The 14,251-nt window shown below is 45.0% G+C and overlaps 2 protein-coding genes and 1 non-coding gene across 12 annotated transcripts; 2 read left to right on the forward strand and 1 right to left on the reverse strand.

The window, feature by feature from the left end:
* The first annotated feature begins 1,747 nt into the window (after positions 1-1,747).
* LOC135093647 (monocarboxylate transporter 12-like) lies at positions 1,748-8,323 on the forward strand. 10 transcript variants are annotated; one of them, XM_063993096.1, is made up of 6 exons: positions 1,748-1,874; positions 4,663-4,925; positions 5,309-5,579; positions 5,685-6,467; positions 6,662-6,853; positions 7,379-8,323. In XM_063993096.1, the coding sequence occupies exons 2-6, from the start codon at positions 4,734-4,736 to the stop codon at positions 7,525-7,527; spliced, it is 1,587 nt and encodes a 528-aa protein (XP_063849166.1). In that variant the 5' UTR covers positions 1,748-1,874; positions 4,663-4,733; the 3' UTR covers positions 7,528-8,323. The 10 variants fall into 10 exon arrangements, with proteins under 10 accessions (XP_063849166.1, XP_063849165.1, XP_063849163.1 ...); XM_063993095.1 differs by having other exon boundaries at positions 1,753-1,874; positions 4,610-4,925; XM_063993093.1 differs by having other exon boundaries at positions 1,760-1,874; positions 4,359-4,925.
* A 1,953-nt stretch (positions 8,324-10,276) lies between these two features.
* Positions 10,277-10,348, reverse strand: Trnaw-cca (transfer RNA tryptophan (anticodon CCA)). The gene has a single exon. It is a non-coding gene; the product is annotated as a tRNA-Trp (tRNA).
* A 1,872-nt stretch (positions 10,349-12,220) lies between these two features.
* LOC135093406 (larval cuticle protein LCP-17-like) lies at positions 12,221-13,874 on the forward strand. The gene is made up of 3 exons (XM_063992680.1): positions 12,221-12,847; positions 13,196-13,398; positions 13,522-13,874. Exons 1-3 carry the CDS (start codon positions 12,824-12,826, stop codon positions 13,652-13,654), a joined length of 360 nt encoding a protein of 119 aa, XP_063848750.1. The 5' UTR covers positions 12,221-12,823; the 3' UTR covers positions 13,655-13,874.
* The last annotated feature ends 377 nt before the right edge of the window (positions 13,875-14,251 follow it).

A 14,251-nucleotide genomic window follows, 5' to 3' on the forward strand; every position in this document is an offset into this window, starting at 1 on the left:
CGTTCACTTTGTCCGAAGGGTAGATATTCTTGAATACCTTGGAAAGTGCTCCTTGTGCTCCACGCATTGATAAGCCTTTACTACTGCCACTACTGCTCCTGCTCCTCCTCCTCCTCCTCCTCCTCCTCCTCCTCCTCCTCCTCCTCCTCCTCCTCCTCCTCCTCCTCCTATTACTACTACTACTACTACTAGCGGATTCTCAGGTCTACAAAACACCCACGAGAACCTGTGGCCTTTGGAAACAGTCCTTATGAGAGCCCAGAGTGCTTCAAAATGCATGCATAGTCTTTAAAACGTTTACCCTCGTACGTGTAGCTATTTCTCTAACGCGGTGATAGAAAACGATATTATTGTAAGTATAAAGGGAGAACTTAAAAGAAACCTGCACTGAGGCATTCCGTGAGTCTTTTCGTCCTTCATCCTCGCTGATCCAGTATCACTGTTATGCTTTCCTTGTGGCAGACAGCAACCCATTAGGACTCCAGAGGTGACCTGCCTGGCCTCCCTCTTTCCTTCCCCTAAAATTCCGAGCGTGCAGTGTTCTTGGTAATCATCCGTGTTGCATTCCAAGTCCACACTCGAGGCCAACCAGCAAGCTATGGGACGATCGTGTTGTTTCTTACTGTGCTGTGAATGATGAAGTGGTGGCGGTAAATAACTCATAGTCTAAGCTGTTTCTTTTTTCTCTTTCTCTCTCTTTTTGTTTTGTTTTTTTCGTCGACTGAAATGTGCTTTTATAACATGTAGATTATGGGATTATGTTTAATAGTGAAGGAATTATGACGTCTACAATACTACTACTATTACTACTACTACTTGTTAGTCTTATTCAAGGTCATATTTGTCTTACTTCCGTGGTACCTTGAGGTCACCTATGAACAGATCTTCAAGGGAATGTACTTAAAGTTGCTGCGTAATTTCCCAAACATTATGACTGTGCTGATTATTTTTCTGTCTACTACTACTACTACTACTAATAATAATAATAATAATAATAATAATAATAATAATAGTAATAATAATAATAATAATAATAATAATACCACCAACGAATTTCTATCAGTGTGTGAATCCTCGCGCCCCCACAGACACTATTTCGGCTTAATAAGTGTGACTTGGAGCGAGACAAGCGAGACAGGAAGAAAAAGAAAACGTAAATTGATTATTGACTTGAGCCGCAGCATGGAGGTCACCGAGATCATGTGATTCCAGGTAGGGTTACGATATGCCGCTACTTCTTCCGCCGAGAAATTGTCGAGTCGGGACAGAATTCGCAACAGATTGCTGGCAGTGGAAGGAGAAGCTGTTGTTGTTGTTGTTGTTGTTGTTGTTGTTGTTGTTGTTGTTCCCTCACCAAGGTCTTAAGGATGCATATCTCAAATGAACAAACATATTATTATTAGTAGTAGTAGTAGTAGTAGTAGTAGTAGTAGTAGTAGTCGTTCTTGTTTTCGTAGTAGTTGTCGTTGTTGTCGTCATTGTTGTTGTTGTTGTTGTTGTTGTCGTCATTGTCATTGTCGCTCTCGTTGTCGTCGTTGTTGTTGCCGTCATTGCTGTTGTCGCTCCCTCGCTGTTGTCGATATTATTGTTGTTGCCTTTGTCGTCGTTGTCATTGTTGTTGTTGTTATTGTTACTTTCGTCCCCTCATCAAGGTCTAAGCACCTCTCAAATCAACAAACAGATAGATCAAAATAAAAGGGCTCCTCTCCCCTTGTTTCTCGAGTCCTCCCCTGACACTCTTATCTCTGGGTCTCTGGCGGCATCTGGCAGTGGGCGGCGGCCCTGTCAGTTGGTGCCTCCTCTCCTCGCAGTATTTGCTGCAGCAGAAACAACACAACAGTCCCCGCCTCTGCCCACTGCGACGCCAACAGCAGGTACTCGGAGGGAAGGAGGCGGAGGAGGGTGTGTGAAGAAGAGATTATGCATTGTCACTAATATAATGTCCTCCTCCTCCTCTTCATTATTTATCATTGCAGTGCGGACAGAGTACACACGGAGGTTAGTTAATGTTTTGATTCATTTGATGGATTGCTGTTAGAAGAGAGAGAGAGAGAGAGAGAGAGAGAGAGAGAGAGAGAGAGAGAGAGAGAGAGAGAGAGAGAGAGAGAGAGCACGCCATCATCTCACACCATAAATATCTACTCTTACGTAAACTTTCAGGTGTCAAGTTTATGATCTTTCCTTCTTTTTTTTTTTTTCTTTGTTTCTTACTTTCTTTCGTTTCCTTCTCCAATATATGTATAGTTTCCATGTACGTTTTTTGTCTTCGGAATAACAAACACAACAAACTCGTAGATAAAGAGAAAAATAAACAAGTAGAAACTTAAGCAATCCTCCATCACTTCCATACATCCCTTTATTATAGAACCATATTACGAAAACATGTCAAGGGCACCTCTCTCTCTCTCTCTCTCTCTCTCTCTGTCAGTGACTCATCCCCTCTCTGCTCCCGCTATTCCCTTACTTCATCCTCTCCCACTCTTCCTGGCATCGGTTAGGCCTCAAAATGCTAGTCTCCCCTCCTTTCCCCTCACACACTTCCCCTATGTTCCCCTCCCTCCCTCCTTTCCTCTTTCTCTTTCCCTCCCTCCCCTCGTTTTCTTTCACGTGTTCATCTTTCCTTGGCGTGGTCACGAATACAGTAATTTTTAAGGATGAATAAATGGATAGATGCATAAATGGATAGATGGTAGTAGTAGTAGTAGTAGTAGTAATAGTAGTAGTAGTAGTAGTAGTAGTTGTTGTTGTTGTTGTTGTTGTTGTTGTTGTTGTTGTAATGGCAAGTGCGGTAACTAAAAACTGGGGTAAATCAAGAACTGCAAAAAAAAAAAAGTGATAAGCAATAGAAGAACACAACGGCAACAAGGAGTGAGTGACCCACAAAACTCTTTAGCCTGCTTGGTAATGGGGCGGAAAGTAGGTTAAGGTGATATAAGCACACGTGAGGCAATTGTGTCTTGGAGGACCAGAAGTGCAGTAGCCGATTGTGTGACTTCTCATAATGAAAACCAATGATACGTTTACTGAATTAATTTCAACACCCCATACCATGAGTCATCAGCTAACCACCATTACTTCTCTTCTATTCTGTGAGATGTTGTATTCACTGCATTTGATAGTTATACTTATGTATGGCTCGCTATCTCTCAGAACACAAAGGAAGAACAAACAATAGGCCTATCACCCTTAATGTAAAGAGGCGTAAGAAAGTAGAGGCGAAGACTCCTCTCGCTTTTCCTACACAAAAAATCACAAGCTTGTAAACAGATGATATAATGTGTAACTTTGAGATTAAAAGAAAAAAAAAAAGAAAATGGGTGTTTTTCATGAATTTGAAAGCAACTTGAATCTGGAAAGTCAGGTGAAATGGTGAGGCGGCAGGACTCTCATTCAGAGGCACGGGAGGGTCGTTTCGCTGAAAACTGATTGGTCATTCATCTGTGTCTTTCTTGTTGTTGGCTGACTGTTATCATGTCATCAGATTTATCAGTGAGTTAAGTTTTCGGTGTGCTTAGTAACTGCGTATTTACAGATCTTTGTCGCTGTCTGATCACATGATGCGTGGTATGGAAATATGAAAAGCAAGGAGTTTGTACACCTCCCCCCCCCCTCTCTCTCTCTCTCTCTCTCTCTCTCTCTCTCTCTCTCTCTCTCTCTCTCTCTCTCTCTCTCTCTCTCTCTCTCTCTCTCTCTCTCTCTCTCTCTCTCTGCGCACGCGCGTGTGTGCATGTGTGTGTGTGCGTGTGTGTGTGTGTGTGTGTGTGTGTGTGTGTGTGTGCAGCGGTATTAAGTGCGGTGGTAAAGTGTCGAGATATCAGTGTCGTTGTGATCGTGTGATGTGATGAAATACTCGGTGGTGGCTGGTGTTGCATTAGGGTGATGTTGGTATCCACTGAAATGTTGAATGATGTTTGTGCACAGGTTGTCAACATGCGAGAATAGCATTGTTATTGTTGCAGTATTATTATTATTATTATTATTATTATTATTATTATTATTATTATTATTATTATTATTATTATTATTATTATACGTCCTGACGGGAATTATTTGTATTAATTTTTGCACTTAACGTTTTCTGTGTGCGAGGAGCGTGTGCGTCACTCCCCGCCAATATGTGTACTCCCTCTCACCGTGTGGTTCGGAGAAGTTATTCGTGTGGTTTCTGAGCAATAACAATGGAAAGTTCCCCGGTGTTTATTACATAACGCTATACCTTACTATTCTTTTTTTTTCCCCAAGATTTATCTTTTTGTTTAATTGTGATGACGTTGCTAGTTTATTTGTGCTTTTTTTTTATTTTCGACCAAAGAAATTATAACATTATTGGGGATAATTAACTGATATTTTTCTTACAGTAAGCTCTACGTCTAAATTTTACAAATAATTACGGAAGTAAATGGGAACGGTTGTTTCCTGGCTTTCAAATTTGCCTGCTAAAAAGTACCAATAAAGACGGCACTTGCCTCGCCCTTATGGTCTTATGGGCTTTATGGGCGTCAGGAAGCAGACTATTGATACCTCGTCCGATGTCACGCCAGCGTGTGGACTCTGGAGGCGTCTGTTCAATGGCTGAGCAGTGATTAGATCAGCCTTACTTCACTGGCAGGTGATAGTGGCCCGGCGCGGTAATGACCTGATGCTTCTCCACCTCCATCACAGTCCCGCCTCACTCCTCTGCTGGAACAGCCCGACCCGCTCAGGGCCTCTTCACCTGACTTGCACGCCACGCCATGCCCGAGGCGCCACAGATGTCCGAGGCAGGGTGCACCCCGGGGCCTGGGAAGGGTTACTCGGTGGTGCAGGTCGTCACGCCTTCAGAGGAGGCGGGCTCGGCCAGCAGGACCCCAACCCAAGACTGGACGTCGCGGGTGCCTGATGGAGGGTGGGGATGGCTGGTGGTAGGCGGCAGCTTCATCCTTGCGGTGAGTGATGACCACAGGTCTTGTTTTCAGGGAAGGCTGCGTGACACTGTTGTTGTTGGTGAACAACCCCCACACGCTGCCACCTGCCCGATGTTGCAAATAAATTCCCTTAGGGCATTTATTTGTGAAAACTGACCAATCATATCTACTGTCTGGTATCTATAATATTTTTAGGGGTCTCACAGACCTTTGCATCAATATGATAAACTGAGTGATTAACCAAGATTTGTTTTCATATTTTGCAATACCCCATCATTTTCAAGGCTCCCCCTCCCGTGACTCGCCAAGCTTTAGACCGGCCGCTGTGGGCCACTGTGACTCTTGTGGCAGTGTCGGGCGCCTGATGAGTCTTGAGGTGGTCATTTAGTACCACGTTTCCACAGATGGTGATGCCTCTGGTGAATCAAGGGTTCGGCGTGATCTTTTCCCGCTACCTGCTGCAGGAGGGCAGCTCCTCCAGTCTTAACTTCTGGCTCTTCAACGTCCAGTCTTGTATATGGAACACGATGGGGCTGATGATAAAGCCACTGACGCAGGAGTTCGGGTGGAGACCCGTGGCCATAACTGGGGTGCTGCTGGCATTCGTTTCCCTCTTGCTCTCCGCCTTCACGCCGTCGCCTGTGTTCCTCCTCTTCTCCTTCTCCTTGCTGTCAGGTCAGAACACAGGGCGTCTTGCCCCTCTGTGAGACTAATAAAAGGCAAGTCGGTTGTCGTAAAGTGCGTTTTGTGTCTCCCTGACTGACGCTTTCCGGTCGGCAGGCATAGGCGGCGGCTTGGTGATGTGCATGACCTTCATCATCGTGCCATCCTACTTCGACCGGAGGCGCGGCCTGGCCAACGCGGTGATGATGGCAGGCGTGTGCACTAGCCAGATTGTGGGCCCACCCTTCCTGCGCTTTCTGCAGGACGAGTACGGCTACCGGGGCGCAACGCTCATCCTGGCCGCCGTCATCCTCAACTGCTGCGTGGGCGCTGCTTTCTACCACCCGGTCGAGTGGCACTTGAAGAAACCGCCGCAATCCGCAAGCCCCCCTTACACAGAGCCTGCAGCCAGGGAGTCCAGGCAGGCTGACTGTGGCGGCGAGGAGGCTGAGTGGGCGAGTCTGGTGGCACACACACGGGCTAGAGGCGAGGACGGCATTCATTGGGACGGAGAGGAATCCACAAGTACGAAATATAAACCAGATGGAGTAGAGCCAGACGCGGGTGCACCCCGGCAAGTCGTGGACCTGAGAAGGCTGATGGCCCGCGTGGCGCGCAACACTGTGGCAGGCCTCGCCATCCTGCGGTCACCGTGTGCTCTCATCATTGGCCTCGGCTCCACCTTCTTTCTCATCGGCTTCTACAACTTCATTATGATGGTTCCCTTCGCCATGCAGATCGCGGGACACAGCCTCGCGGACGCCGTCAATTGCATCTCCGCCTCGGCCTTCTCCAACCTAGTGATGCGCATATTGGGCTCCGTGCTCTCAGACTATGCTTGGTACAACATGCGCCTCGCCTACATGGCTGGCTTAGCTCTCACCGCCACCTCCATCATGGGTAAGGGAACATCACACACACACACACACACACACACACACACACACACACACACACACACACACACACACACACACACACACACACACACCATATTTGGACAGCCTCCTAATGACAACATACCTTCATCAATCACGCCAAAATATCTCACTTAAAAGTCCCTGCACACCTGAACGCTTCATGTCCTCCCCAAGTGTTCCCGTTGCTGGAGTCGGTGCCGTGGATGATGGTGGTCATGACGACCTGGGGCATGGGCGTCGGCACCACCATGAGTCTCTTCAACCTTATCATGGTTGAATTCATGGGACTTGAAAACCTCCCGCTAATGTTTGGAGGAACCTCGCTCATGATGGCTACTGGCTTCCTCACCATTGGTCCTCTTATAGGTAAGTCCTCCTCCTCCTCCTCCTCCGTGTATTGAACAATATTTACGTGTATTTACTATCTCTGCCTGCCCTGCCCATTCCTCCACCTCGCCTCCATGCTCGTTTTTCTCTCCTCCACTCATCCTTCTGTTCCATCTTTCCACTCTCCTTTTTCTGGATTTTATCTGTCCTTCTCCAGCACGTTAAGTCTCACCTGGGCAGCTTTCGGAAACCATCTCACAAATAGTCATGTAGAATGTGTGTTCTTTTTACGAGCGCAGGCAGAACTTTTGTCCCGTTAGGAGTTCCGTCTTGACTTTACTAACCTTTACATCTTCACTTGTAGTCGTCTTTATTTGTTCTTCTGTTTACAAGGAATTCAGGTTTTCATATGTCTGTGTACAAGAAATATAGATTTTTTTTTATTTATCTGTTTACAAGAGATAGGTTTTTATTTGCCCAGTATTGTTTCAGATCCTCCTTTATCACCCAGCCTTCCATCGCACTCTCCACTCCACCTGTCCTAACTGAGCCCGGCATCCTTAGGTCTGGTGCGGGACACTAGTGGCAGCTACCCATTCAGCATGTGGGTTGTCTCTGGTTACGTCTACGTCAGCTTCCTCCTGTGGATCTTCATGCCAGCTGCCCAGGCATACGACCGGCGCAAGGTGGAGGGCGAGGTGGTGGCGTTGTGACCCAAAGACAGGATAAGCCTCGTGTGGGATTTGCTATATGTTAGAGCTGCCAGGGTGCTTATGTGTGAAAGACATTGTTTTATTTTGTTAGTCTGAAGGTTATCGTTTAGAGGCGAGTTTAAATTTACCATTAAAACCTCCAATTGGACTTTTGCATTTGACAGTCAGTACAGGTGTCTTCATAATGTTACTGGTTATGAAAATTGCAGGTTAGGTGTCCAGCAAACTTTATTGTAAGGAGCGACGCCTCAGAGATAACAGAAAAAAACAATATATCAGTCGTATCATTATTATTATTATTATTATTATTATTATTATTATTATTATTATTATTATTATTATTATATATTCATCAATTCATGTGTGTCCTGTTGTTCAGTATTCTTTCCATGTGGTGAGTCTGTCCTATTTTTATCTTTTACTTGTACCCCACTCTCAAGGAAGTTTCTTCACCTTCCCTACATTCCTCTCCAGTCCTTAGGGAAAACACCTGCATTGCCTTCCTCGCAGGTCATTGGTCACAAATTAGGATCACCTGTTATTGGCCTAAGTACCCCTTTTTCTATCCATCTGATTGCCAGTCTTCCCAGAATCTCTATTGGCCAGTTCCCTTCTGATCTTGAGTAGGCAGATTTACATAAATAGACCGTGTATGTAGCATTGAGAGTCAGTCAATTCAGAGAGAGAGTTGAGTACATCTAATCATATCATGTCACATCACGTCCGTCATATCAGTGTCTCACGAAATCAAGCGTGTACTACTACTACTATATCATCATTAAAAGAAGGAAGGTGATATGTGTTTGTGTGATTCCTTTAGTCACACATAAAATCAAACGTGTACTATTACTACCCTCACACCACATGGTTGACCGAGGCTGGTGTCAGGTCCCAGGGGACGGAAGAATGGAATGCGGGCGACGGGTGAAGCATCCTGCCACATTGCTTGGCCACTCATTTAGGCATGCATTCATGCCTAAAATCATAACATTGCACTAATAATGCACATGATGGCGATAAAATCTTCAAGTGTGGTGGATGAGTGGCAGATTATGCACTGGAAAGCCACGAGGAGGAAAGACCACACGGACAGGAACACCAAAAGTCGCAGATGCGAAGACTGACGGCATGAGATACAAAGTCTTAGAACGACGGGATCAGCAGCAAAGCAGTCGGTGACGGCTTGAAGTCGTATGGGCACAGGCTGGCGGGGCATAAAAAGCTTGAAAGAGGCCCTAAAAGCAGCTTGAAGAAAGTACCGTAGACGTGTAGTAGCGTACCAATTCGCGTCGGTAATGGCTTAGCAGAAATGCATCGGTGACGGCTAAGCAGATTACCCGCAGGCGATGAAGGTAGCTGGAGTAGCTGGCGACGAGCAGGCAGGGCATGTGGGCCAGGAGGATTTGTAGCGTCGACTTCTTCCACCGCGGTCACCATTTTTATGTACTATGGACTGCGGGGGCGGCCGAAGCATTCCGCCAAAAGCAGGTTGGAGAGGGAAGTGACCTGTCTCGGAATAGCGAGGCACACGCGCGAACACACACACACACACACACACACACACACACACACACACACACACACACACATACACAGATAGATAGATAGATAGATAGTTTATTGACACACGCATTTCTTCAGAAATTCAAAATAATCAGTCCCGTGCCTCCTCCTCCACACGCATCCTGCCAGGCACACCACACACCACATCTGCGTATTGCTCACCACCGCGATCTTACATGCAGCCATAAAGTGCATAAAACACTTTGCTTTACATGTAAGTTTAATAGACAAGCAATGAGAAAAAAAATGGATCAGCCTCGGCATCCCCTTCCTTGTCCTCCCTTCCAACATCCCAAACCGCCACCAACACTACTTCCTTGCCTCTTGTTATTATCAATATTACTTAATCGTTATTCATGTTCCTACAGTAGTTCAGAGAGAGAGAGAGAGAGAGAGATTAAAACGCAATCATATTCAAACCGGATGAAATTTGGCAGGCGAATTAGCACTTAGGTTCTTAGTGGTCTTGATGTTCATCATCCCGACTGAACATCTGCAGTTCCAAGACAGATATTTGTGGCCACGAGTTCCCATAGAGTTTACTTAGAAGGGTATTTTTATCTCTCATGTCTGTAATTTTGATAATAGAGCGCTTATTTTATCATTGAAAAACTCCTCGTGGGCTTCAGATGTGTGAGCAGATAAAGTCAATGTTGTAGATAGTCGACACATATCAGGTCAAAGGTCACGAATCTGCTTCCTGTACTGCTTCCTGTACGTAGTGTTCGAACTAACTCAATAGTACTTCATTCGATGCTTTGATGTAAGAGACCGATATTGAACGGATAGTAAATGAGTAGTAAGCGGAAAGTGCTTGTGCTTCCTGGACTGTTGCTCTGTGCTCTAGATTTTATTTCTTTGTTATGTAGCTTTACATTTTTTTTTTTTTTTTTCCTTGTGACATATTTTTCACTGTATTTCGAGTGTATTCGTTTCACTTATTTATTCGCCGCCTCTTTCTCTTTCTGTTTATATCCTCAGTTTTTCTTTGCCACTGTCGTGCTCAGGGGTGCATCATGAGCGATTATCAGTAAGTATTGCTAAATTGGCCAAGGTGAGCAGCGTGCACTCTTCATTGCAAAAGTATACGTGAAAGTTACCTGTACACACGCAGGTTTACATTAATAATCGGGTACCTGTCTGAAGAAGGTATAGCCGCCAGGAATTCCCCATAAAAATGACACTGTGACCCCGGAGTGACTCGAACACCCAGCCTTCTGATCTGGAGTCAGACGCGCTACCATTGCGCCACGGGGTCCCTGGGAGAAGCAGTGGGGAGGAAGGCGTCTTGTCTCCGCTTTGACCAGGCTCGACACCGCCGCCACCTGCTTCCCTGTATTGATCCGCGACGGCTTCCCAGACCGCCGTGTTGCGCCTCCCCTCGCCTCGTCTTGGCCCGTATTCTGTGACGCTCTGCTCTCTCACCACGGCTATTTTCCAGGGCCACTGTAATGATTAGCCGGGGTCTCAAGAGTGTTTCTTTTGTTAATCTTGTTAATCTTTCACTAGAATCATATAAACACTGAAAAAAAGCCAGGTATTTTCAACTAGAGTTTTTTTTTTTATTTATTTATCTTTTTTTTTATGTAGTGGTGTGATGCACGTGTTTCAGAATATGGCCCCTCTTGCCTCACGCCTCACACACTCACCCACTCACTGTCCACACACACGCCTCCCATTCACTGCTCTCCACACACCTTTATTTGTTGTTTGCCAGACATGTCACACTCACTTTTGCTCTCACTTCCTCGCTCACTCTTCCTGTCTGTTTACACGCTTCATTCCTCTGTTCCTCATTGTTCGTCTTGCTGTTGTCTTGCTGTTTCAGTTTTCACAGACTTCATTCATGACATGTTCATTATTTCTATGTTACACACACACACAGACACACACCACTCTGCATTAACTTCACTCATTTCTTCATTTTACATTACATTCACTCACTATATCACAGACTCGCTTCCCAAGACGCACTCACTTCCGTCATTTTGCCTCACACGTCTTCATGCTAAGCCTCAGTACACCTTTATTATTTATTACCTTTATTAGTTGATCTTTTAGTTGATATACTTACAAAATTATAAAGTTCATGCGTTAATTTTTGGTCATGTTGATCTTCCTAGATTCTATTTCGTTTTCTTAATTTCTACCATGCATTTATCACTGGTAGGTAAGAATCAGTCAATAAAATTATAGGAAAAAAATATATATGGAAACAGTAAAAACTGTAAATCAGTAAAATCTTAAGAATCCCAAAGCGGAACAGTAAAAATGAAAGAAAGAAAAAAGCAAACCACCGCGAACACATTATATCTTTCAGAAAATTCAGAATATTGTACACCTGTAGATAATTTGGGATAATTTATGTCGTTCACTCCGCTCCACGCTCCTGATTACTCACTCCATCACCCCAAGAAAATGTCATGCCAGCTGTCTTTATGCCACATCATCATTTACTCATTCGCTCACTTACAATTTGAAGGGAAAAAGAATATCTATCTTTGCATCACAAACCCGAAGAAAATAGAAGAAAACAAGCATCCATTCACTCACTCATTCACTCACTCTCTCACTCGCAATCCGAAAGAAAAAAAATATCACTTTCTTTATTCATATCACAGCTATATATATATATATATATATATATATATATATATATATATATATATATATATATATATATATATATATATATATATATATATATATATATATATATATATATATATATATATATATATATATATATATATATATACTCGTATATATAAGAAAAGAAAACTCCAGTGCCTTTCTAATGAGAGTCTTCGAGCGATGTCAGGAAAGTCTTGTGTAGTCCCTAGCACTTCTTTCTTCCTCAGTCGTATATTTTGAATGTTTACGAGAAATATTAGTGACGCAATGACCGTCAGATGCTTGCAGAATTATACGTTATTAAAAGGGAAGCTTGTCATTACTGTGGGTCGCCATGAGGATGTGAAACTTGCCCCGCACGCGTGTAGGAAATCTTACTCAAGCACCTCTCTCTCTCTCTCTCTCTCTCTCTCTCTCTCTCTCTCTCTCTCTCTCTCTCTCTCTCTCTCTCTCTCTCTCTCTCTCATTATTATTGCAGTGTAATAGTGTTGTAGTAGTTGTATTGGCTGCAGTATATTTAAGTGTTGAGACACAGTAGTGGTCGCTTCGTAGTACAGTGTTGTAGCACAGTAATGTAGTGGCAGGGAAGTGTTGTAATTCTCAAGTGGGGCGTAAGCACAGCACAGAGTGTTTCCCGCTGCGTGTCATGATTAAAGAGTTTCTTTTCTGGCGGAGAGAATGCACATCACCTGTTGTTTCTCTGAGAGGGAAAGTAAAATCATTCCAACTCAAAAATACGGCATGGGGGAGGGTACAATTTCAGTACGTTTGAAGCAAAATACTCAAACATCCTTAGAGGAAAAATGGAGCACTGTTTAAGTATTTCTACATATATAGTGAAAGTGTGGGTACTCTGTGTATGGATGGTGTGTGCAGCAGTACTACAGTAATGTGTTGCGAGACGGTTCCATGAAGCTCTGTGCAAGTGAAGTCATCTACCGCATCTTAACCCACCCCTTCCCCCCACCGCCCACGCCGCGCAAGAAGTGACTTCCCTTGCGTGCACAAGCCATCATTACAGGGAGAGTGGCTTAGCCGGCTATAAAAGGCGTGATCTTCTTTCCTCACCATCATTCCATCGTCTCCCTCAGTCAGCACAATGGCAGCTCGTGTTCTCCTCGTGGTGAGTGCCTCCTCTCTGCTGTATTCGTATCTCTCTCATAGTACTAAACTTCACCTCTTGGTTCTCTTCGTGCCTGACAACTCTTCAGTCTGAATATATCACTTTTGTTGTGTAGATACTAAATGAAGCACACCAATGATGGTAAGGTAGTGCTGAAGGGCGGGAGCAATGGTGTGGGTGTATAGATCAGTCCCTGATTTGTATTACTGGTGTCTTTCCTTGAGACTCTCTCACATCCTATGAATATAACAGTTTCCGACACCCCCGTGGCAGGATCTATTCACATTACGTCTTGAGCCTTCCCCTGTGGTTAATCATGCCACCTCAGCTCCTCTTCTTGTCTCTCAGGTGGCAGCCCTGGTGGCCCTTGTGTCCTGTGAGCGTGGCTACTCAGGTGGAGGAGGTCGCTTCTCCGGTGCCGCCCTGCTGAACGACCAGAGATCACAGAACGCCTACGGGGAGTATTCCTTCCAATACGAGACCAGCGATGGCACCTTCAGGCAGGAGGAGGGTGCTCAGAACAACGGACAGGTGTCCCGCGGCAGATATGCGTGAGTATCTGTCTTTGGTATCGTTGTGGGTGTAAGTGTGAGTGTTGGTGTTGGTGTTGGTGTGCCGCCGTGAGGAGCCTCAGTGGTGGGTGATTTTCCTCACACTTGTCCCTGCTGCCACAGATTCACTTCTCCCGAGGGCCAACCCGTCGAAATCGCCTTCACTGCTGATCACGGCGGCTTTCAGCCCAGCGGAGCAGTGCTGCCCGTGCCCCCACAGCTGCCCTACCAGCGCGTCCAGGCCTTCAACCACTGAGCGACTTCCTCTAAATCGGACATTCGGGAATGCGGGCTGCATCTCTTCTGCAGTTCCTCAGCCCTTCGACCACCCTTCCCCAGACCAGCTCGGCAGCCCGGGAGTCGCCGCTGGTCGGCGAGTACCGTAGTCCCTCACCTTGTTCCTTCAGCACACCACCCACTCTGAATTACTTTGTCTGTTGTAGTATTTTACTTGTTAATAAATGAGTCGCGCCTCAGCTCCCTTTTTCCTTCACTCCACCATCGGCCTCACCCCAGCTAGGCCTGGCTTCTTGGAATGAGCAATGAGTGAAGCTGCTGAAGAAACGCTAACTGAGAAAAGAATTGTACACAGTGTGTACCAATGCTGATAAATGTCTTCCGTCTTCACTGCATGGCGGACCAAGAACACGTGCTGGAGAGAGAGAGAGAGAGAGAGAGAGAGAGAGAGAGAGAGAGAGAGAGAGAGAGGCGTGTTTGTGTGTGTATATAATATATATATATATATATATATATATATATATATATATATATATATATATATATATATATATATATATATATATATATATATATATACTCTCTCTCTCTCTCTCTCTCTCTCTCTCTCTCTCTC

Source organism: Scylla paramamosain, chromosome 43 (genome assembly GCF_035594125.1).
Source record: "Scylla paramamosain isolate STU-SP2022 chromosome 43, ASM3559412v1, whole genome shotgun sequence".
NCBI lineage: Eukaryota > Metazoa > Arthropoda > Malacostraca > Decapoda > Portunidae > Scylla > Scylla paramamosain.

Coding starts and splice junctions, on each gene's coding strand:
- LOC135093406 (XM_063992680.1), top strand. CDS start 12,824: ATGGCAGCTCGTGTTCTCCTCGTG. Junction 12,848..13,195: donor CAGCTCGTGTTCTCCTCGTG/GTGAGTGCCTCC, acceptor CTTGTCTCTCAG/GTGGCAGCCCTGGTGGCCCT. Junction 13,399..13,521: donor GTGTCCCGCGGCAGATATGC/GTGAGTATCTGT, acceptor CTGCTGCCACAG/ATTCACTTCTCCCGAGGGCC.
- LOC135093647 (XM_063993096.1), top strand. CDS start 4,734: ATGCCCGAGGCGCCACAGATGTCCGAGGCAGGGTGCACCCCGGGGCCT. Junction 4,926..5,308: donor GCGGCAGCTTCATCCTTGCG/GTGAGTGATGAC, acceptor ACGTTTCCACAG/ATGGTGATGCCTCTGGTGAA. Junction 5,580..5,684: donor CTCCTTCTCCTTGCTGTCAG/GTCAGAACACAG, acceptor TCCGGTCGGCAG/GCATAGGCGGCGGCTTGGTG.